The following is a 24,201-nucleotide window of genomic DNA, read 5'->3' as shown; positions in this document are numbered from 1 at the left end:
GAAAGGGTTAAATGGTGCCTAGGACTCTTAAACAGCCCCCCCCAGGTACAAGTACCTGTCCCCACCCTCTCTCCGCTGATTGGGAGAGCTAGTTTGGAACCCATGTCCCCTGTCTAGAGAATGTTGTTCAGTTGAGGGTGAGTCCCTCCATTGGGGTATGCCAGGTACAGTTGTGCCTCCCTCAGTTCACACAACAAGGATAACAACCCTTCTGCAGTCTTTTTCTAAGCTCACCACTAGATGTCAGAGGAAAGCTCATCCAGACTCCGTTTACATCATTTGCAACTCTCTGCTCATTTTATTAGTTTCACCTGGATTCTGGGGTTGTGTCAGTGATTGTTTCGTATCAGTTCTATGAAAATAAGGTCAGAGCAGAGCTGGCAAGGAATTGTTCCATTAAACATTTTTTTCTTCATCAAATACTGATTTGTCAAAAACAAAGCTTTTGACAGGATTGGGCCAGTTTTGACAATTTTCCTATTTTGAATTTTAAAGAGTTTTAAAGAGTTTTAAAGCTTCCCATTTCAACATTTTCTAAATGACGAGTTCCATTTTTTGGTTCAGAACAACTTTTCATTCCAAAATGTAAGTTAAGGTATGGCTTTTATGTAAATAAAAATGGTCAAAAATGAAATGAAATACTTTGATTTTATCCAAATGAAAGTTTTGATTTGATAATTATATAGGAGGATGGGAAAGTTATTTGCTGATCAGCTCTAGTCAGGAGTCTGGTGGTATAAATGGGCTGTCAATTACCCACATTGTTGGACAAGAGCTGATCAGTCAATACTGGTACAGAAACGAAATGTATACAAAATTCCACTTTGAGTCCTTACTCATTTCAGTGCACATACTTCAGTGAATACCCTGATTTTGTATGCTGTTCGTGGTTATCTACAAAGAGCAAAAGGGGCATTAGATCATGATGAAATGTGTCTCCATAGAATACTAAGCATTTTGAGTACTACTGACCTTGATAGAAATCAACCAAAAGCTCAATCGTTTTCTCATATAAAGGGCAAAGCTGTTGCTAAGATTATCGATTGCAGGCAGGATACCATTTGCATACTCCCAGCAGTCATGCAAGAACCTATTTGTTAATTTTTAATCAAAAACTTAATGGCTAAAGTAAATAAGAGTAAGAGGGTAGCTCAGGAATTCTAGGTGATGTTGACATATGGCGAAGTAATGTAGCATCAGCTTGCAGGAGAAGATATGGCAGGAGGAACAGAACAAGGGATAAAGGAATTCCATGCCTTCAAGCAGCCTATAGCCAGCCAAAGAAAAGAATTTGGCGGAAATCCTGGCCCAATTAAATCAATGGAAAAACTCTTATTGACTTCCATGGGACCTGGTTTATACCATGTGTGCACACAGAGCGTGGAGTTGTTTAGGGGAACAAATCTTGTGCTCATAACCATTATTTCCAGTATGGAGAGTCAGGATGGTACAAGAAACTGGCAAAGCCATTCTGTTTTTCTTGATAATTACATATATTTAAATGTACTTAACCTGGAATTTAAAATCATGTTTTAATTAAATAAAATAACTTAAATATAGAGTAGACCCCAATGTGAATCATGCCTATGTTCCCTGGACTCATGGATGGCTGACTATTTCCATGTGCTTTTTGTAGTTGTTGACTCTGTTGCTTTGGGTACCCAGTTGCCATTTAGAAGGTTATAGTAGGGATTTTTTTAAATCTTGAAACTTCTAAGAACTCTAATCTGTTTTGCTGAGATTTACTTGACCTAGCAGATAGCCTGCAGTGCTTTGTTTTTCAGAAATATACTTCTAAAGACCCTGTGATCTCTCTACTCTATCAAAATAATTATTTCAATTTTGCTTTCAATCTCACAATCCAACTCTCACATTCTTTGCTGTCAAATGTTTCACTTAGCATAGAGTTTGCAGTTATTATCACTGTTCCTTTAAAACAAAAAAGCCAGGCTGACATTTCCTCAAGCAGAAGGGCAGTCAGATTACTGATCAGTACATAGCCTAGTACAAAATGTGCTGCCAGTACTGACTTTCTGATTTGCCTCCCTCTATTTCTTCTTTAACAATCTGGATACTTGTGTATATGCAAGGAGACTGGCTCATAGGTGGTCAGGCCTAGTGGTCAGAGTCCAAATCCCAGAGCTTAAGGTCAAGACAAAGTCAGTGCCAGGGGTCAGAGCCGAAGGTGAAAACCAAAGTCAGAGTCTGAATGCCAGAGCCACAGATCAGGACAGAGCTGGAGCCAGGAATCAGAGTCAAGGGTCAGAGCTGGGTAATCTGGAGTCAGAGATAGGGTTGCCAATTTTGGCTGGACATATTCCTGGAGTTTCATCACATGATATAATCTTTAATTAAAGATTAATCTTTATTTCGGGAGACTCCAGGACAATTCTGGAGGGTTGGAAAACCTAGCTCAGAGAAGACAAGAGCAGGGATGGTTCCAAGGCAGGATCAGGGCTGGAATGAGGCAGGACACAGGGCAGGAGCAGGACTTTGAGTGAGGCAGGCACAAGGATGCTGATAACACACAGGCATGTGCATTGAACAGCCACTGATCCTCTGCAGTGGCTAGGCTTAATAGCAAGCCACCTGACAGCCGTATCCAATCAGTTGGTTCTTCTGTGTCCCAGCTGTGCTCCTTGGCTGTCTGAAGACTGGGCAGGCACAACTGCAGGCCTTCATCCAACAGCATGAGAAGAAACTGGCATATGCCCATCATTTTCCATTATTTCAAATGGCATGCAGGATAATAAGTGCCATCCATAGGTTGGAAGGTATAGCACTTATACTCTTAAATGAGGACTGAATTATCTTGGCACTTTTTGGCAAAAGTTTACTATGAGAGTGAAGTTATATGTCAAAGAGCTTTTGCTACCTCTGGTGCAATGGTTGGTTACTTTTAGAGCAAACCAAGGACTAAGCCTGAATATGCACTTTTAAAAACAACTTCATCTGTAACCATTTTAAGAGCTATGAATATAATGCAATCGAATGTGCAGCATTTGGGGCACAATGGAGGGAAAAATAATGAGGTCAAAGCACATTACTCTGTATTGGTGTGGGATAAGATAATTAGAAAAGATGCTGACACCCATTCCCTTTTCTTTGGGCTGTTTCATGAGTGTAAGAATGTGGGGAAGGAGGAGACTCAAGAAACGTACTCATTCTGTGCCCAAGGCTTAGACTGCTTCTCTACCAATTTTGCCCATTGGAATGCATATTGCAAATATTGGCAGAACAGTATACATAATCATATTATGGGAAAAAAATGAACTAATAAATGATGTAAAAAAAGCTCCTGACTTGACATTAGAAATGTTCACAGCCTACGAGCTTCCAGACATTTCACAGCTAGACATTAAAACCAAAACCTCTCACGCAGTGTCTGTGGCAATTAGTGGAGCAATAGATTTGTTTTTTATTTATTACTAAATGACTTGTGCAATGTAAACTTTCTTTTGAAAAGACAAAAAAACAAGCAAAAAAAAAGTACTATATAAGTGTTATTTATATAAGGGTTTCAGAATCAAAAGCAGTGGTAACTTTACTTTTTCTCTCCAGGAGGAGTCAGGAATAAATCAGTGGGGACACAGCTTCTCCACCTGATGCATGATTGATACAAACCAGAGTGTTTTTATCTAAAACTACTTTTCATGGCATCTCAAGTGCACACACACACATGCACATCTATATTATAGCAACCGGGTTTGAGCATTTCAAGACATAATTACCAAAGTCTGAAATGGTTTCAATAAGTGACAGTAGGTCATCGATGGCCAGTTGCCTTCCCACTAGGGAGTTTGGGGTGTCAGCTCCTTGCCCGAAGAAAAGCTTCCTCGAACTGCTCCAAAGTGTATCCTTTTGCCTAATCTTTTATAGCTAACTTCAACAAAGCACATAACTCATAGTGACTCAAAGAGGGTCACCATTATTACCCCTACTGTGTCACCAATACTCCTAATATCAGCAAACTACTCAGCATCTCTATTATTAAATCATTTCCAGTATTTTTTGTAATAACAACAATAAAACTTGTATGTCGGGACACTTAACCAAGGTCAACTGTCCGAACATTCCTTCCATTCTCATGGAACATTAACTCCCTGTCCAATCCTCCCATTCTGATTAGCAAACTGTAAACAGGCAGATGCATAGCCTTGCCTCTGAGGGCCTAAGATTATTTCCAACTATGTGGTATTTGTTTTTTAGCCAGAAGTGGACACTATTGCAGTACTGTCATGTCCTGAACTTACATGAGGAATGGCAAATTCGGGGGTTACAGAAGCACAAGCTGCTTTGAAGAATGTTTGTGTTTTCAAACTGTGTGGTCTTTGGAAGTGGGACTGTCATTTATTATGTGTTCGTAAATTGCCCAATACTATGGGGACCAATCTGGGTAAATAATAATAAAAGACATATGGAAATAAAGTGGAGTCCACCATCTTAAATGACATATTGCATTTCTTTCAAAACTAGCTCTAAATCTGAACAGAAAAGGTTTAGGTCCTGCAAAGTCTTATACACTTGCTTAACTTTGACTTCACTGGAACTATTCATACAGGTAATGAGACTAGTTACATGCATAAAATTGACCATCTGGAGAAGTACCCTGCAAGGGTTTGCATAGGTTGTGACTTCTGTCATGGGAGGACAAGTAAGGGTTGTGTCTTGGTAATCCTACCCTATATGTAAGTGTTTAGGGAGGAAGTGAAAAAGGTGTATAGCTGGAGAACTCTTGGATTTTACCTCTAGTCACTAGCCAGAGTAGTAGTTTGGGCAAACAGAAGTAGGTGGTAATAAGCTGGTTCATGAAAAAACATGAAATAACTTATTCCACCCCACAAAGTAAAGGTAGGAGCAGTGGAGGAATTGTGACTCTAAATCATAAATCATTTCCTGGTCTGCTCTGTCCAGAACAGTTATGCAATGTTTTCCCCAGGAATTGAAATTAGAGGGTGTGTTCGAATTTAGGGGGAAAGGCGGTCAGGGCTGATGAGGTGTGAGACCGTGAGGGCAAAGGAGGGCTGTATGGCACCACAGTAAAAACTGAAAAATATTTCATGGCCATTTTATTAGATTTAACTCCTGTTCTAAAATCATCACACAAAGTAAAGTTGGCTACTCAAGCCTTCTATGAAGCACAACATCTACATCCTTCTTGGTTTCTTGTTATAATTTTGCACAACTCTGTTAATGAATTTCTTGAATGCAATGTGTTCATATTTGGTGGCTTCTCATGTGTCCGATACTTCCATTCCTTCAATTGATATGCTCATTAGTTCATTCACATGATCAGGCAGAAGGCGACTTCTTTCAGAACACAAAATTCTATTCAATAATGAAAAAGAACACTAAACTGTAGCTGTTGTGACTGAGAGTAGAAAGAGATGAATTCTTACTTCTTTCATCCCAGGAAACATAGCACAAAGATCAGGTCGAGCCACTAGAGATGATAAAAAAGAAATTGAAGTCAAATCTTCATTCATTCATCGTATGATATTCCACTCTGTGTTCAAATCCTCTATTCTGTCCTGAGCACATGGCAGCCCCATTGCTGGTAGTGCCTCACTCCATGTAACTGTCAGTGTTTTATAGGACAGGGATATATAAAGTTACATAGAGGTTGAGTAGAATCTAGAAGTCACTGTTGTGAAACAAGAATCAAGTCTGTGTACTTTTTCAGTTGCCTTAACAAACACTTCTTGTCCTCTTCACTTAAGGATTCAATATAAATGCCTTCATAGTCAACTTCTGGACTGAAGTCTTTGCTTCTTCCAGTACTTTTTCAGTGGATAGCTCTCTGATTCATCCAAAAGTAGCTTCTATTTCTGGACAAAGATCTACTACTGCTGTAGTAGATGCCCGGATGGCATTGTTTAATGACCCAAGTGGTTTCAACAATAGACTTAAAAGAGAGAGAGTAGCAATAGTCTTCTCTGGACATAGTAGCAAAAGTAATCCACCAGCCTCCCTACTTAGATCCATCCCATCTTGATAGATACTTTTCAAAGCCGGTAATAATGGCTGGAGTAATTTTAAGACAACAGCCAAGGATCGCTCATGAGAAAACCAGAGGGTTTTCCCAGGTTGGACTAATTTGAACTTCATTCCTAATGTATCTTCTATAGTTTCCAAGGTATTCAGTCTTTTTGGATTCTTGCTGAAAAAAGAACATAATGAAGACATTAAATTTATAGATTTTTAATGTTTTTTGAAGAGTCTGCAGCTCATAATAGTGCTATTTGGAGTCGATGGCCTCTACAGTGTGTACAGGATAGATTAGGATTACACTTTTCTCTGAGCAAAGCTTGTACTCCACCATGTCTTCCAGAGAAGTTTTCAGCTCCATCAAATGCCATCTGTTTCGGGTCCAATTGAGAAGCATTAAACTCTTCTAAGATGTGGGTTGTCACAGATGCAGCCAATGTGTCTTCTATAACTTGAACATTTAGAAATGCATCTACTGGCCTACCACTGACATCAAGATAACATCCACAATGACGTAATTAATACTTGATGCCCATTTGCATCAGTGCATTCATCAGCCATGTATGCAAATTTTTTGAATGTGCTGAGAGAGTTCTTCACTTTCTCAACTGTTGAGTCTTTCACTGTTACATCACATGCTTCTAGCTAGTCACTTGAGTTTCTTGCAGAAAGATAGTGAGTATTTGTTGGTCTTGTTCAGAACTAGTATTCAACTTCAGGATGAACAAGTGACAATGCACTTAGCATTGGCCTCCAATTTGTAGTGTATGATATCTCTTGCTCAAATAGAAAGTATCATGCCACAGCCATATTTGTTTGCATGAATGCTGTTGTGTCTCCAGGATTCTTAACAGCCTCATTAACACTCATGGTTGTTGTCTTTGGTCAGTGGAGATTCAGATTTCAGAAGTTCTTTCACATGAGTTCACCTCCAGCTACTCATTGTTCGCTCTGGCCACTGTTGTTCATTGTGCCACCGTTCACTCCATTGCTCTGTTGCCAATGGCCCTGCACTATCATCTTCTGCTGCCACCTGTGACCTCTGCGAGTTCGTCTCCTGAGGTTCCACCCAATTCTCAGTGATTTCAGCTGAGCTCTCAGTGGGGGAACCTTGCTGCTAGTGCAGACTGGGTCATCTCTTCCACAGAAACACTGTCCCACAACAGGTCTAAGCACTTAGACTTGATTATCAGTGATTTCAGCTGTAGTGGTCACTTAACAAAACAAGAAACTAAGGGTGTGTCTACACTACGGGATTATTCCAATTTTACATAAACCGGTTTTGTAAAACAAATTGTATAAAGTTGAGTGCACACGGTCACACTAAGTACATTAATTCGGTGGTGTGTGTCCTTGTACCGAGGCTAGCGTCGATTTCTGGAACATTGCACTGTGGGTAGCTATCCCGTAGCTATCCCATAGTTCCCGCAATCTCCCCCGCCCATTGGAATTCTGGGTTGAGATCCCAATGCATGATGGTGCAAAGACAGTGTTGCAGGTGATTCTGGGTAAATGTCGTCACTCAATCCTTCCTCCGTGAAAGCAACGGCAGACGATCATTTCGCGCCCTTTTTCCCTGGATTGCCCTGGCAGACACCATAGCATGGCAACCATGGAGCCTGTTTTGCCTTTTGCCACTGTCACCGTATGTGTACTGGATGCTGCTGACAGAGGCGGTACTGTAGCGCTACACAGCAGCATTAATTTGCCTTTGCAAGGTAGCAGAGATGGTTACCATCCCTATTGCACGGTCTGCCATTGTAAATTGGTGATTAGATGATGGTTATCAGTCATTTTTGTCCATGACTGAGGTCCTCACTGAGGTCTGCCAGGGGCACATGGACAAAAATGGGAATGACTCCCCGGGTCATTCCCTTCTTTATGTTTTGTCTAAAAATAGAGTCAGTCCTGCTTAGAATATGGGGCAAGTCTACTAGAGAGCCAGAGAGCACAGCTGCTCTGGGTCAGAGCCCCAGAGATCCCGCAGAAATGATGAGCTGCATGCCATTCTAGGGGGTGCCTCTGCAACAACCCCACCTGTTGCTTCCCTCCTCCCACATCCCTCCTGGGCTACTGTGGCAGTGTCCCCCCATTTGTGTGATGAAGTAATAACGAATGCAGGAATAAGAAACGCTGACTTTTTAGCGAGATAAAATGGGGAGGCAGCCTCCAGCTGCTATGATAGTCCAGGCAGGACATTAAAGGGTGAGGGGGAGAGAAGCGCAGTCTCCCGCTGCTATGATAGTCCAGGGAATACAGAATCTTTTCTTTAGACACAAAAGGGGGAGGGGATGATGGAGCTCAGCCTCCAGCTGCTATGATAAGGACGGTTACCCAGCATTTTGTACCGTCTGTCAGGAATGACAAGGAGTCATTCCCATTCTTACGCAGGTGCCCCCGGCCGACCTCACCGAGGCCAGCCAGCAGCACTCATGGGCTGATGATGGTTTTCCACCATTTTGTACCATCTGCTATCAGGAAAGGAAGGGGAGGGGATGCTGCTGTTCAGCGCCACAGCACTGCATCTACCAGCGGCATCGAGTAGACATACGGTGACATTGAAAAATGGCAAGAAACGATTTTTTTCCCTTTTCTTTCACAGGGAGAAAGGGGGGTAAATTGACGAAATATACCTGAACCACCCCAGACAAAGTTTTTGACCCTTCAGGCATTGGGAGCTCAGCCAAGAATGCAAATATTTTCAAAGACTACGGGGACTGTGGGATAGCTGAAGTCCTCAGTCCCCCCTCCCACCCTCCATAAGCGTCCATTTGATTCTTTGGCTTTCCGTTACACTTGTCACGCAGCACTGTGCTGAGTCCCTGCTGTGCCTCTGCCTGGAGATTTTTTCAAATGCTTTGTCATTTTGTCTTCTGTAACGGAGCTCTGATAGAACAGATTTGTCTCCCCATATGATCAGATCCTGTATCTCCCATATGGTCCATGCTAGAGCTCTTTTTGGATTTGGGTCTGCATCGCCACCCGTGCTGATCAGAGCTCCAAGCTGGGCAAACAGGAAATGAAATTCAAAAGTTCGCGGGGCTTTTCCTGTCCACCTGGCCAGTGCATCCGAGTTCAGATTGCAGAGCAGTCACACCATCGATTTGCAGCCACACTAACCCTAATCCAACATGGCAATGCCAATTTCAACGCTACTCCTCTCATCAGGGAGGAGTACAGAAACTGGTTTAAAGAGCCCTTTATATCGATATAAAGGGCCTTGTTGTGTGGACGGGTGCAGGGTTAAATTGGTTTAACGCTGCTAAATTCGGTTTAAACGCGTAGTGTAGACCAGGCCTAACATGGAGCCTAATCAGTTCTGTCTTTAAACAGTGGAGAAGGGCTGGTCAAATAGTACTTGTAACTCAGGCAGACCATCAAGCAAAACACATGTTCTCAACCTCTCTCTTGATTCTCAATCTGCATAGGCTAAGTACAGTTCTACAGCCCTTTACTCATACAATAAGAATAACAACATTTCATACCTCCCTCCCGCACACACACACACCACATTCAAGTGATTTGTAACTCAACCTCAGCCAAAATCTATCACTTGGGCAACACAGCTCTGTTTGCTGTATACCTAGGTAGATTAAGTGTGAAGATAAGTACAATCTGGTTCTAAAGCCTTTCCCCTCAGCTACCACCTCATCACTAGCTGTCAGGGAGAGCTCATTAAGACTTTGCTTACAAATCATAATTTGAAATTATTCGGTTGGCCACCATCACCGAAATGAATACACTGACATTGTCATAAAAAACAACAGCTGTATAAGGAAGCTAGTCCATGTTCCTACTTTTCAAATCTATTATACTTTTTCAGATACATGTATTTTATCATACGCTTTATATGCTTTTAAAGTGTGTATTAATGTTTCAATTTCAATTCAAATATCCAAACAATCCACTCAATTGGCAACACTGTATGTAACTATTTCACAAAAGTGGGTGAGTGTTGGGAAAATTCAGGGGGAGTGTACGGAAATCCATGCAGCTATGCACTGCTTCTTACTCAGGGTAGATCACAAAGTTAGTCAAGCCTATGAGGAATAGCTCTGATGCTTTCATTCATTAATATTCCAGCACTATAACTTAACAGACTTCAATAGAGTTATTGAGCTAAACAAATGAAGTGTTAATGAGAGGAGAACCAGGCCCAATAGCTCCACAGCTGTAGTAACAAGCCCAATTATAAACTAGGTCATATATGTTTTCTAACATCTTTAGGTCTCTGATGTACCTCTGTAGTCTCATTATAGTGACCAGTGTGACCTTTCTAGTTTTAAAAATTCAAATTATTGCTGCTCTGCTGTGGCAGTTTTTTTCTGCATTTAAAAACACAGACTTCTTTGCCTGAAGCTGTACTGCTACTGTGCACACATGCACACTCATACACACACACACAAAGAAACATGTTTTTATTGTTTCTTAAAAGTTTGCATACATGCTTCTTTATTTTCAGTTTAATATTTATTGCACCATGCAGGCGGTATGAAAAACCCCTTAAAGGAACATTAGCAGACATCAAATGTTTTAATGAGCAATTGGAAAACCTTTACAGGTTATTTACCAGGAAAATAGAAAAGAAACTGTGTGTAATTAGTGCATCAAGCCTTCCTAAATTGGTTGAATGAATAATGTGAGAACATTTTCTCTTCAAAGTTGAAAAAATGCATTTGTTCACTATCATAACCTTAGTCCCAGATTTGGACCTTAGCGTCCAAAATATGGGGGTTAGTATGAAAACCTCCAAGCTTAGTTACCAGCTTGGACCTGGTACCTGCTGCCACCACCCAAAAAATTAGAGTGTTTTGGGGCACTCTGGTCCCCCTGAAAAACCTTCCCTGGGGACCCCAAGACCCAAATCCCTTGAGTCTCACAACAAAGGGAAATAATCCTTTTCCCCTTCCCCCCTCCAGGTGCTCCTGGAGAGATACACAGACACAAGCTCTGTGAAACTACACAGAGACTCCCCCCTCTCTGTTCCCAATCCTGGAAACAAAAAGTACTTTCCTATTCCCCCAGAGGGAATGCAAAATTAGGCTAGCAATCCAACACACAGATCTCCCCGATTTCTTCCTCCCACCAATTCCCTGGTGAGTACAGACTCAATTTCCCTGAAGTAAAGAAAACTTCAACAGGTCTTAAAAGAAAGCTTTATATAAAAAGAAAGAAAAATACATACAAATGTGCTCTCTGTATTAAGATGATACAACACAGGGTTAATTGCTTAAAAGAATATTGAATAAACAGCCTTATTCAAAAAGAAGACAAATCAAAGCACTCCAGCACTTATATTCATGCAAATACCAAAGAAAAGAAACCATAGAACTTACTATCTGATCTCTTTGTCCTTACACTTAGAAACAGAAAATTAGAAAGTAGAACTACTTCTCCAAAGCTCAGAGAAAGCAGGCAGGCAGAAAACAAAAGACCTTAGACACAAAATTCCCTCCACCCAAAGTTGAAAAAATCCGGTTTCCTGATTGGTCCTCTGGTCAGGTGCTTCAGGTGAAAGAGACATTAACCCTTAGCTATCTGTTTATGACACGCCCCCCAAATTGCAGATAGTGGGGAAGCTCACTGGCGGCGATTTCCTTCTAGAACTTGAAAATAAACAGATTAATACAACACATACACCTTTACATATACTCCTAAGTATATAACTAACAGACTTCTACATTTTAAGAACACTTTTTAACTACTGAATTCTGGGAAACTCTCACGGGAGAGTGCATCAGCTACTTTGTTAGAAGCTCCTGTGATGTGTTGAATTTCAAAATCAAAATCTTGGAGAGCTAAACTCCAAGGAAGAAGTTTCTTGTTGTTCCCCTTGGCAGTATGAAGCCACTTTAGTGCAGCATGGTCAGTTTGTAGTTGGAACCGCCGTCCCCAAACATATGGGCGTAGCTTTTCCAGGGCGTACACAATGGCATAGCATTCCTTTTCACTGACTGACCAGTGACTTTCCCTCTCAGACAGTTTCTTACTGAGAAACACAACAGGATGGAAGTTGTGATCTGTTGCTTCCTGCATGAGCACTGCTCCTATACCACGCTCAGATGCATCTGTGGTTACTAGGAATGGCTTGTCAAAGTCCGGGGCCCTGAGCACAGGATCAGACATGAGCATCGCCTTAAGCTGGGTAAAGGCCTTTTGACACTCATCAGTCCACTTAACTGCATTTGGCTGGGTCTTTTTGGTCAGGTCGGTCAGTGGGGCAGCGATTTGGCTGTAGTTTGGTACAAATCGCCTGTAGTATCCGGCCAAGCCTAAGAAGGATTGGACCTGCTTCTTTGACTTTGGGACAGGCCACTTTTGGATAGCATCCACCTTGGCCTGTAGGGGGTTTATGGTTCCTCGACCCACCTGGTGCCCCAGGTAAGTCACTCTGTTTTGGCCTATTTGACACTTTTTGGCCTTAACAGTTAGTCCTGCCTGCCTGATGCGCTCAAAGACCTTTTCCAGGTGTAGTAGGTGTTCGGGCCAGGAGTCTGAAAAAATGGCCACATCATCGAGGTAGGCAACTGCAAATTCTCCCAGTCCAGCTAGTAGACCATCTACCAGCCTCTGGAAGGTGGCGGGTGCATTTCGAAGGCCGAAAGGAAGGACATTGAATTCATACACCCCCGCATGGGTGACGAATGCTGACCTCTCCTTGGCAGGTTCATCTAGCTGTACTTGCCAGTACCCCTTGGTTAAGTCTATTGTAGAGATGAACTGGGCACGTCCCAACTTCTCCAATAGCTCATCGGTGCGTGGCATTGGGTAGTTGTCCGGACGAGTTACCGCATTTAGCTTACGGTAGTCCACGCAAAAGCGTATTTCCCCATCTGGTTTGGGTACCAGAACCACTGGAGATGCCCATGCACTGGTAGATGGGCGGATTATACCCATCTGTAGCATGTTCTGGATCTCCCGTTCTATAGCAGCTTGGGCATGAGGAGACACCCGGTAGGGTGGGGTTCTGATTGGGTGAGCATTACCTGTATCAATGGAGTGGTATGCCCGTTCAGTCCGTCCTGGGGTGGCTGAGAACAATGGGGCAAAGCTAGTGCACAGCTCCTTGATTTGTTGCCGCTGCAGACGTTCCAGGGTGGTTGAGAGGTTCACCTCTTCCACGCCACCGTCTTTTTTCCCGTCGTAGTAGACACCGTCAGGCCACTCAGCATCCTCTCCCTGGACTGTAAACTGACAAACCTGTAAGTCTCTGGAATAGAAAGGCTTGAGAGAATTAACATGGTACACTTTAGGCTTTAGTGAGGAATTGGGAAATGCTATGAGGTAGTTTACAGCTCCCAGGCGCTCTTGGACCGTGAATGGCCCTTCCCATGATGCTTCCATTTTATGGGCCTGTTGCGCCTTCAAGACCATAACCTGGTCTCCTACCTTGAAGGAACGTTCTCTGGCATGTCTGTCATACCAGGCCTTTTGCTCTTCTTGAGCATCCTTTAGGTTCTCTCTAGCAAGGGCTAAAGAGTGTTGGAGGGTGCTTTGTAGGTTGCTTACAAAGTCCAGAATGTTAGTTCCTGGAGAAGGCGTAAACCCCTCCCATTGCTGCTTCACCAACTGTAATGGCCCCTTAACCTCGTGACCATACACAAGTTCAAATGGTGAAAACCCTAAACTGGGATGTGGTACAGCCCTGTAGGCAAACAGCAACTGCTGCAACATTAGGTCCCAATTATTGGAGAATTCGTTGATGAATTTTCGTATCATGGCCCCCAAAGTTCCATTGAACCTTTCCACCAGGCCATTGGTTTGATGGTGGTACGGGGTGGCAACCAAGTGATTCACCCCATGAGTTTCCCACAGTTTTTCCATGGTCCCTGCCAGGAAATTAGACCCTGAATCTGTAAGGATGTCGGAGGGCCAACCTACCCTGGCAAAGATGTCTGTTAAGGCCAGGCACACAGTGTTAGCCCGGGTGTTACCTAGAGCTACTGCTTCCGGCCATCGGGTAGCAAAGTCCACTAAAGTCAGTACGTACTGCTTTCCTCTGGGCGTCTTTTTTGGGAAAGGGCCCAGAATATCCACAGCTACTCGCTGAAATGGGACCTCAATTATGGGGAGTGGCTGGAGAGGGGCCTTGACCTGGTCTTGAGGCTTACCCACTCTTTGGCATACCTCACAAGACCGGACATACTTGGCAACATCCTTGCCCATCCCCTCCCAGTGGAAGGACTTCCCCAACCGGTCCTTGGTTCTGTTCACCCCAGCATGGCCACTGGGATGATCATGGGCTAAGCTTAAGAGCTTCCCCCGGTACTTAGTTGGAACCACCAACTGTTTTTGCGGCTGCCATTCTTCCCGATGTCCACCAGAAAGAATTTCCTTGTATAAAAGTCCTTGGTCTATAACAAACCGGGATCGATTAGAAGAGCTGAGAGGCGGTGGGGTGCTCCGTGCCGCCGCCCACGCTTTCTGAAGGCTGTCATCTGCTTCCTGCTCAGTCTGGAACTGTTCCCTTGAGGCTGGGGTCACCAGTTCTTCCTCAGACTGTGGACTTGGGCTTGGTCCCTCTGGAAGCGATGTAGGTGATGGGGTTGTTTCCGTTGCTGGTGAACCGCTCTCCGCTGGTGCACCTGAGGGTATTTCAGGCTCTGGCTGAGCCTTTTGGGTATGGCTGTCTGTTGCTTCTGCCAGTTTTGGCTCGCTGGCGCCCTCTGGCGTTGAGTTTGAAGATGGGGTTGCACTTGCTGGTGCTGGTTGCTGTTCCAGTTCCGGGCCTGGGACTGGAGGTGCTGTGGCTGTTTCAGTGGTTGGCATGGAATCCGGGTCCACTACCTCTGTCTGGGTCTCTGGTAACACAGACGGGGCCTCTGTGGACGGCTCAGGAACAGGAATGGGTCTGGAAGCTTGCCTGGTTTGGCTACGTGTAACCATTCCCACTCTCTTGGCCCGCCTCACCTGGTTGGCCAAGTCTTCCCCCAGTAGCATGGGGATAGGATAATTGTCATAGACTGCAAAAGTCCACATTCCTGACCAGCCTTTGTACTGGACAGGCAGTTGAGCTGTAGGCAAGTCTACAGCTTGTGACATGAAGGGGTAAATTGTAACTTTGGCCTTTGGGTTGATGAATTTGGGGTCAACGAAGGATTGGTGGATAGCTGACACTTGTGCCCCCGTGTCTCTCCACGCAGTAACCTTCTTTCCGCCCACTCTCAAATTTTCCCTTCGCTCCAAGGGTATTTGAGGGGCATCCGGGCCTGGGGATCTTTGGTGTGATGGTGGTGTAATGAATTGCACTCGCATGGTGTTCTTGGGACAGTTGGCCTTGATATGTCCCAGTTCATTACACTTAAAGCATCTTCCATCTGATGGGTCACTGGGCCGAGGTGAGTTACTGGAGACTGGTGAGGTTGAAGGGTAGGGTATCTGTGGCTTTACTTGGGTGGTATGTGGGGTCTTTGGCTGTCCTCGGTTGTAGGGTTTATGGTCTGTGTGCCCCCTGGGGTAATCGTTCCCCTTGACAGTAGCTTTCTTGCTTTCTGCCAGTTCCATCCATTTGGCTCCAATCTCCCCCGCCTCAGCGATATCTTTGGGATTTCCATCTTGTATGTACCGTGTGATGTCTTCAGGAACACCATCCAAGAACTGCTCCATTTGTATGAGGAGGTTTAGTTCTTCCAAGGTTTTAATGTTGTTTCCTGTTATCCAGGCCTCATAGTTTTTTGCAATGTAGTAGGCGTGTTTGGGAAATGACACCTCGGGTTTCCACTTTTGGGTTCTGAAGCGCCGACGGGCATGATCTGGGGTTATCCCCATCCTGTATCTGGCCTTGGTTTGAAAAAGTTTATAGTCATTCATTTGCTGCTTAGGCATTTCAGCTGCCACCTCTGCTAAAGGTCCACTGAGCTGTGACCTCAATTCTACCATGTACTGGTCTTCGGGAATGCTGTACCCAAGACAGGCTCTTTCAAAATTTTCCAAGAAGGCCTCGGTGTCATCACCTGCCTTGTAGGTGGGAAATTTCCTGTGCTGTGGAGCAATAATTGGCGCCGGGTTGTTAGGGTTGGCTGGCACATGCAACCCAGCTTTTGCCATCTCCAGTTCATGTTTTCTCTGTTTTTCCTTCTCTTCATTCTCTTTTTGTTGTTTTTCCATTTCTTTTTGTTGTTTTTCCATTTCTTTTTGGTGTTTTTCCATTTCTTTTTGGTGTTTTTCCATGTCTCGGCGGTGGGCCGCCTCTTCTTCTGCTTGTTTCCTTCGGTAGGCCAACTCTTCTTCTTCTAGTTTTCTTTTCTGTGCTGCCTCTTGGGCTGCCTGTTCTCTTTGGAAGGCTGCCAGTTTCATGCTTTCTTCCTTTTCTTTCATCTCCATCTGTCGCCTGTGTTCAGCTTCTTTGATTTGTTTTTCGGCCTCAATTTTTGCCTTAGAAGTCATGGTTCCTGTTTTCTTGTGTTGGGGTGCCCTCCGGTGTTTATCTTCTGAACTGCAGGCTCTCTGTTGCCTCCTGAAGTCTGCCTAGCAACAGTGCCTTTAGCTAATCTTCAATGTTAAGTAAACCTGAAAAACCACTTTATTTGCATGCCTATAGTGCTGGACTTGCCTCCTAATGGGAGGGCTATTGCATGACAAAAGACCCTTAACAGTCTGGTAATGGCTTCTCGCTTAACATGCAAGCCACAAACTGCCAGAGAGAGCAGAAAAAAAAAAATTTCCTTTGGTTCCCTTTTAAAACCAAACTGTTTCTCTCTGCTAAAAAGCCCCTAGCAGAGAAAAGAAAAATAAAATATTTCCACTGGCTTCTGGATTCTGTCTATCCCGTAACCGCTGCTACACCATATCATAACCTTAGTCCCAGATTGGACCTTAGCGTCCAAAATATGGGGGTTAGTATGAAAACCTCCAAGCTTAGTTACCAGCTTGGACCTGGTACCTGCTGCCACCACCCAAAAAATTAGAGTGTTTTGGGGCACTCTGGTCCCCCTGAAAAACCTTCCCTGGGGACCCCAAGACCCAAATCCCTTGAGTCTCACAACAAAGGGAAATAATCCTTTTCCCCTTCCCCCCTCCAGGTGCTCCTGGAGAGATACACAGACACAAGCTCTGTGAAACTACACAGAGACTCCCCCCTCTCTGTTCCCAATCCTGGAACAAAAAGTACTTTCCTATTCCCCCAGAGGGAATGCAAAATTAGGCTAGCAATCCAACACACAGATCTCCCCGATTTCTTCCTCCCACCAATTCCCTGGTGAGTACAGACTCAATTTCCCTGAAGTAAAGAAAACTTCAACAGGTCTTAAAAGAAAGCTTTATATAAAAAGAAAGAAAAATACATACAAATGTGCTCTCTGTATTAAGATGATACAACACAGGGTTAATTGCTTAAAAGAATATTGAATAAACAGCCTTATTCAAAAAGAAGACAAATCAAAGCACTCCAGCACTTATATTCATGCAAATACCAAAGAAAAGAAACCATAGAACTTACTATCTGATCTCTTTGTCCTTACACTTAGAAACAGAAAATTAGAAAGTAGAACTACTTCTCCAAAGCTCAGAGAAAGCAGGCAGGCAGAAAACAAAAGACCTTAGACACAAAATTCCCTCCACCCAAAGTTGAAAAAATCCGGTTTCCCGATTGGTCCTCTGGTCAGGTGCTTCAGGTGAAAGAGACATTAACCCTTAGCTATCTGTTTATGACATTCACAAAATAACTTACAGGCTTGATCATTTAAAGGAGAGAGGAGTTTGGTGAGCTGATGATGTAACACCAATAAACAAAGGCTTTAGTCACTAAACAGACTTCTGAGGTTTTGTGCTTGGGCCAGCTGCCCTGTTGAGTGGCTTTATTATTATGGAGTCTAAAATGTCACTGAAAAAGCTCAAATACTCTTCACATCTCTTTTATGACACATAGAATCTCAGGAATCTCCCAAAACAGTGCACAAAGTCTGCTTCCCACCCATATCTGTATTATAACAGGAGCTGTAATGAGGACCAGTGTTTAAGGTTACATAATAGCTTCCATTCTAATCCATTGTTTTCAATTACTAATAATCTGAAATTTTCACCATCTGTGCTAAAATTTTCTAAACTTAGTCTCTGACAAAAATACATTTTTTTCTGTTTTAGGCAATAATAATCCATGTTGTGAGTCTGAGGAGATTAAAAAAAACTATATAAAAATCTTGTGACTGTGACTAGTTCTAGTGCAAAATGTTTGTGACTAGCTCTAGCGGGGGCAGTATAGTGAAATTTGGCAGTGTAAGAGTGCTTATTAGGGAGATGTGTATTTGAATGTTCTGGTAGAAACTGATTTTGATTTGACTTAATTATGAATATGGGATTCTGAAAATGTGCAGTATTTTTTAAAAAATGATAGCTGTGGATGTTACAAGTTTAAGCAAACACTGGCAACGCTAATTCTTGTGTGGCTAGCTTACCTACATTTGGAAAATTGCACAAGGTGTGCAGTGAATGAGAAAAGGGCTTATCTGGATTTTAGTGAGACCAAGTGTTAAAATTTAGTCTCTCATATATCCCTTGCATTTTGGAGTATTTACTAAATTATACCAGATTGTCCAACAACCTGTTTTATTGTTATGTCCAACATGAAACTGAATTACATGCATTCAAATAAATTAATATGGATCATATACAGCGCCTTTGGAAGAATGCATTCTGCAGTATCCTACATTCATGTGTTTGTTGCCCTAGTTGACCTAAGTGGCCAGTCAGATTTCAGGGTCCTGGGAATGTTCCTGTTGGAAGTAGAAATTGATGGAGTCTGATTTTTTTTTGTGATTAATTTTTGTTTATTTGCAAAGAATGTACAAAGTCTATGTCTCTGTATACAGATAGAACCAAGAATAAAAGGAAAAGTTTCTAATCTTGTAGCTCCAAGTCTCTGTAGCAAAGAGATCCAAAAGTTTGCTCTCTAGCTTTTTCCAGTCGAACTGTGCTCAGAGGCTTTCTTGCTTTTCCCCCCCTTTGTCCCTCTCTGTTCTTGTCCATGTCCTCAGTTTTTGTGTGTTCTCTCACACACCCACATTCACCTATCCAAAATAATACCCAGCCCAAAAGCTCCTTAATGGGTTCACACACACCTTTTGTCTTAAGTGATGTTCATGTTTACAGTTATGTAAAGCAAAGAGTGAGTTCACACGTACCAACGTCAATGGGATTTTAATCCTACCTATAACAATGTTTCACTCAGCTCATAATAGTATTTTAGTTTTGACTTGCTCCCTGCCTTCTAGGGACTTGCTTTCACACAATTCAGCTGCTGTCACTCACTGTGTAGTCTTACTAGGTTTCACATGCACCAGCTGAAATGCAACCTTTCTGGCAACTACAATTGCCTGCAAATACTTTGTTTTCCTCCTTATTCACTGCACATTTTTTGGAATAAAAATGCCAAAATTATCATTCAATAAAAAGATATGTAGCACTGATATGGCAGCATTGCCACTGCAGAGAGATTTGGTTTCAGAAAATATAGGGTACTTCTTAAAGTTTTATGTAGGTTACCTATCTAAACTCATCATTGCTCAGCACCTTTATTCTGATGGCATGGACAGACCAATTTATAAGGATGCACACTTGCTTAAATTAACATTGTCATAAACAGATAGCTAAGGGTTAATGTCTCTTCCACCTGAAGCACCTGACCAGAGGACCAATCAGGAAACCGGATTTTTCAACTCTGGGTGGAGGGAGTTTGTGTCTGAGTCTTTTGTCTGTCTTCCTGCTTTCTCTGAGCTTTGGAGAAGTAGTTTCTACGTTCTAGTCTTCTGTTTCTAAGTGTAAGGACAAAGAGATCAGATAGTAAGTTCTATGGTTTCTTTTCTTTGGTATTTGCATGAATATAAGTGCTGGAGTGCTTTGATTTGTATTCTTTTTGAATAAGGCTGTTTATTCAATATTCTTTTAAGCAATTGACCCTGTATTGTATCATCTTAATACAGAGAGAACATTTGTATGTATTTTTCTTTCTTTTTATATAAAGCTTTCTTTTAAGACCTGTTGGAGTTCTTTCTTTACTTCAGGGAAATTGAGTCTGTACTCACCAGGGAATTGGTGGGAGGAAGAAGCGGGGAGATCTGTGTGTTGGATTTGCTAGCCTGATTTTGCACTCCCTCTGGGGGAATAGGAAAGTACTTTTTTTGTTTCCAGGACTGGAAACAGAGAGGGGGAGTCACTCTGTGTAGTTTCACAGAGCTTGTGTCTGTGTATCTCTCCAGGAGCACCTGGAGGGGGGAAGGGGAAAAGGATTATTTCCCTTTGTTGTGAGACTCAAGGGATTTGGGTCTTGGGGTCCCCAGGGAAGGTTTTTTCAGAGGGACCAGAGTGCCCCAAAACACTCTAATTTTTTGGGTGGTGGCAGCAAGTACCAGGTCCAAGCTGGTAACTAAGCTTGGAGGTTTTCATGCTAACCCCCATATTTTGGACGCTAAGGTCCAAATCTGGGACTAAGGTTATGATATGGTGTGCAGCGGTTAAGGGATAGAAAGAATCCAGAAGCCAGTAGGAATATTATATTTTTCTCTTCTCTGCTAAGGGCTTTTTAGCAGAGAGAAACAGTTGGTTTTAAAAGGGAACCAGAGAGAATTTTTTTTTCTGCTCTCTCTGGCAGTTGTGGCTTGCATGTTAAGCAAGAAGCCATTACCAGACTGTTAAGGGTCTTTTGTCATGCAATAGCCCTCCCATTAGGAGGCAAGTTCCAGCACTATATGCATGCAAATAAAGTGGTTTTTCAGGTTTACTTAACATTGAAGATTAGCTAAAGGCACTGTTGCTAGGCAGACTTCAGGAGGCAAGAGAACCTGCAGTTCAGAAGATAAACACCGGAGGGCACCCCAACACAAGAAAACAGGAACCATGACTTCTAAGGCAAAAATTGAGGCCGAAGAACAAATCAAAGAAGCTGAAAACCGGCGAGAGATGGAAAAACACAAACAGGAACTGGAAATAAAACAAAAAGAGATGGAGATGAAAGAAAGAGAAGAACAAATCAAACAGGCAGCACACAAAAGAAAACTAGAGGAAGAAGAGTTCGCCCACCGAAGGAAACAAGAAGAAGAAGAGTTGGCCCACCGCCGAGAAATGGAAAAGCACCAAAAAGAAATGGAAAAACAACAAAAAGAAATGGAAAAACAACAAAAAGAGAATGAAGAGAAGGAAAAACAGAGAAAACATGAACTGGAGTTGGCAAAAGCTGGGCTGCATGTGCCAGCCAACCCTAACAACCCGGCACCCATTATTGCTCCACAGCACAGGAAATTTCCCACCTACAAGGCAGGTGATGACACCGAGGCCTTCTTGGAAAATTTTGAAAGAGCCTGTCTTGGGTACAGCATCCCCGAAGACCAGTACATGGTAGAATTGAGGTCACAGCTCAGTGGACCTTTAGCAGAGGTGGCAGCTGAAATGCCTAAGCAGCAAATGAATGACTATAAACTTTTTCAAACCAAGGCCAGATACAGAATGGGGATAACCCCAGATCATGCCCGTCGGCGTTTCAGAACCCAAAAGTGGAAACCCGAGGTGTCATTTCCCAAACACGCCTACTACATTGCAAAAAACTATGAGGCCTGGATAACAGGAAACAACATTAAAACCTTGGAAGAACTAAACCTCCTCATACAAATGGAGCAGTTCTTGGATGGTGTTCCTGAAGACATCACACGGTACATACAAGATGGAAATCCCAAAGATATCGCTGAGGCGGGGGAGATTGGAGCCAAATGGATGGAACTGGCAGAAAGCAAGAAAGCTACTGTCAAGGGGAACGATTACCCCAGGGGGCACACAGACCATAAACCCTACAACCGAGGACAGCCAAAGACCCCACATACCACCCAAGTAAAGCCACAGATACCCTACCCTTCAACCTCACCAGTCTCCAGTAACTCACCTCGGCCCAGTGACCCATCAGATGGAAGATGCTTTAAGTGTAATGAACTGGGACATATCAAGGCCAACTGTCCCAAGAACACCATGCGAGTGCAATTCATTACACCACCATCACTCCAAAGATCCCCAGGCCCGGATGCCTCTCAAATACCCTTGGAGCGAAGGGAAAATTTGAGAGTGGGCGGAAAGAAGGTTACTGCGTGGAGAGACACGGGGGCACAAGTGTCAGCTATCCACCAATCCTTCGTTGACCCCAAATTCATCAACCCAAAGGCCAAAGTTACAATTTACCCCTTCATGTCACAAGCTGTAGACTTGCCTACAGCTCAACTGCCTGTCCAGTACAAAGGCTGGTCAGGAATGTGGACTTTTGCAGTCTATGACAATTATCCTATCCCCATGCTACTGGGGGAAGACTTGGCCAACCAGGTGAGGCGGGCCAAGAGAGTGGGAATGGTTACACGTAGCCAAACCAGGCAAGCTTCCAGACCCATTCCTGTTCCTGAGCCGTCCACAGAGGCCCCGTCTGTGTTACCAGAGACCCAGACAGAGGTAGTGGACCCGGATTCCATGCCTACCACTGAAACAGCCACAGCATCTCCAGTCCCAGGCCCGGAACTGGAACAGCAACCAGCACCAGCAAGTGCAACTACATCTTCAAACTCAACGCCAGAGGGCGCCAGCGAGCCAAAACTGGCAGAAGCAACAGACAGCCATACCCAAAAGGCTCAGCCAGAGCCTGAAATACCCTCAGGTGCACCAGCGGAGAGCAGTTCACCAGCAACGGAAACAACCCCATCACCTACATCGCTTCCAGAGGGACCAAGCCCAAGTCCACAGTCTGAGGAAGAACTGGTGACCCCAGCCTCAAGGGAACAGTTCCAGGCTGAGCAGGAAGCAGATGACAGCCTTCAGAAAGCTTGGGCGGCGGCACGGAGCACCCCACCGCCTCTCAGCTCTTCTAATCGATCCCGGTTTGTTATAGACCAAGGACTTTTATACAAGGAAATTCTTTCTGGTGGACATCGGGAAGAATGGCAGCCGCAAAAACAGTTGGTGGTTCCAACTAAGTACCGGGGGAAGCTCTTAAGCTTAGCCCATGATCATCCCAGTGGCCATGCTGGGGTGAACAGAACCAAGGACCGGTTGGGGAAGTCCTTCCACTGGGAGGGGATGGGCAAGGATGTTGCCAAGTATGTCCGGTCTTGTGAGGTATGCCAAAGAGTGGGAAAGCCTCAAGACCAGGTCAAGGCCCCTCTCCAGCCACTCCCCATAATTGAGGTCCCATTTCAGCGAGTAGCTGTGGATATTCTGGGCCTTTCCCAAAAAAGACGCCCAGAGGAAAGCAGTACGTACTGACTTTAGTGGACTTTGCTACCCGATGGCCGGAAGCAGTAGCTCTAGGCAACACCCGGGCTAACACTGTGTGCCTGGCCTTAACAGACATCTTTGCCAGGGTAGGTTGGCCCTCCGACATCCTTACAGATTCAGGGTCTAATTTCCTGGCAGGGACCATGGAAAAACTGTGGGAAACTCATGGGGTGAATCACTTGGTTGCCACCCCGTACCACCATCAAACCAATGGCCTGGTGGAAAGGTTCAATGGAACTTTGGGGGCCATGATACGAAAATTCATCAACGAATTCTCCAATAATTGGGACCTAGTGTTGCAGCAGTTGCTGTTTGCCTACAGGGCTGTACCACATCCCAGTTTAGGGTTTTCACCATTTGAACTTGTGTATGGTCACGAGGTTAAGGGGCCATTACAGTTGGTGAAGCAGCAATGGGAGGGGTTTACGCCTTCTCCAGGAACTAACATTCTGGACTTTGTAAGCAACCTACAAAGCACCCTCCGACACTCTTTAGCCCTTGCTAGAGAGAACCTAAAGGATGCTCAAGAAGAGCAAAAGGCCTGGTATGACAGACATGCCAGAGAACGTTCCTTCAAGGTAGGAGACCAGGTTATGGTCTTGAAGGCGCAACAGGCCCATAAGATGGAAGCATCATGGGAAGGGCCATTCACGGTCCAAGAGCGCCTGGGAGCTGTAAACTACCTCATAGCATTTCCCAATTCCTCACTAAAGCCTAAAGTGTACCATGTTAATTCTCTCAAGCCTTTCTATTCCAGAGACTTAGAATGTATATGACTGAGATACCAATTTGTACACTGAAGTCCATAGGTGTTGACTTTTGGTTTTGCCAGCGGGTGCCCCATTCTGGCTCTGCTCCCTCCCTTGAGGCACCACCTCACTCTGTCCCCTAAAACCCATCCCCACTCCACCTCTTCCTGCCCTCCACTCTGCCCCCAATCACTAGATCCCTTCCCCTGAGCTGAGAAGCTGCCTGCCC

At 43.9% G+C, this 24,201-nt stretch overlaps 1 protein-coding gene across 1 annotated transcript in view; it reads left to right on the top strand.

Moving 5' to 3' along the window:
* The window catches only part of LOC127043643 (uncharacterized), a 1,006,231-nt gene extending 982,232 nt beyond the window's left edge, over positions 1–23,999 (top strand). Inside the window, exon 4 of the mRNA XM_050937629.1 lies at positions 23,314–23,999. Coding sequence (XP_050793586.1) covers positions 23,314–23,999 — 686 coding nt within the window. The remainder of the gene's footprint in view (positions 1–23,313) is intronic.
* The last annotated feature ends 202 nt before the right edge of the window (positions 24,000–24,201 follow it).

Source organism: Gopherus flavomarginatus, chromosome 1, assembly GCF_025201925.1.
Source record: "Gopherus flavomarginatus isolate rGopFla2 chromosome 1, rGopFla2.mat.asm, whole genome shotgun sequence".
Lineage (NCBI taxonomy): Eukaryota > Metazoa > Chordata > Testudines > Testudinidae > Gopherus > Gopherus flavomarginatus.
Note: the sequence above shows the minus strand (reverse complement) of the source record. Positions and strands in the feature narration are given on the sequence as shown.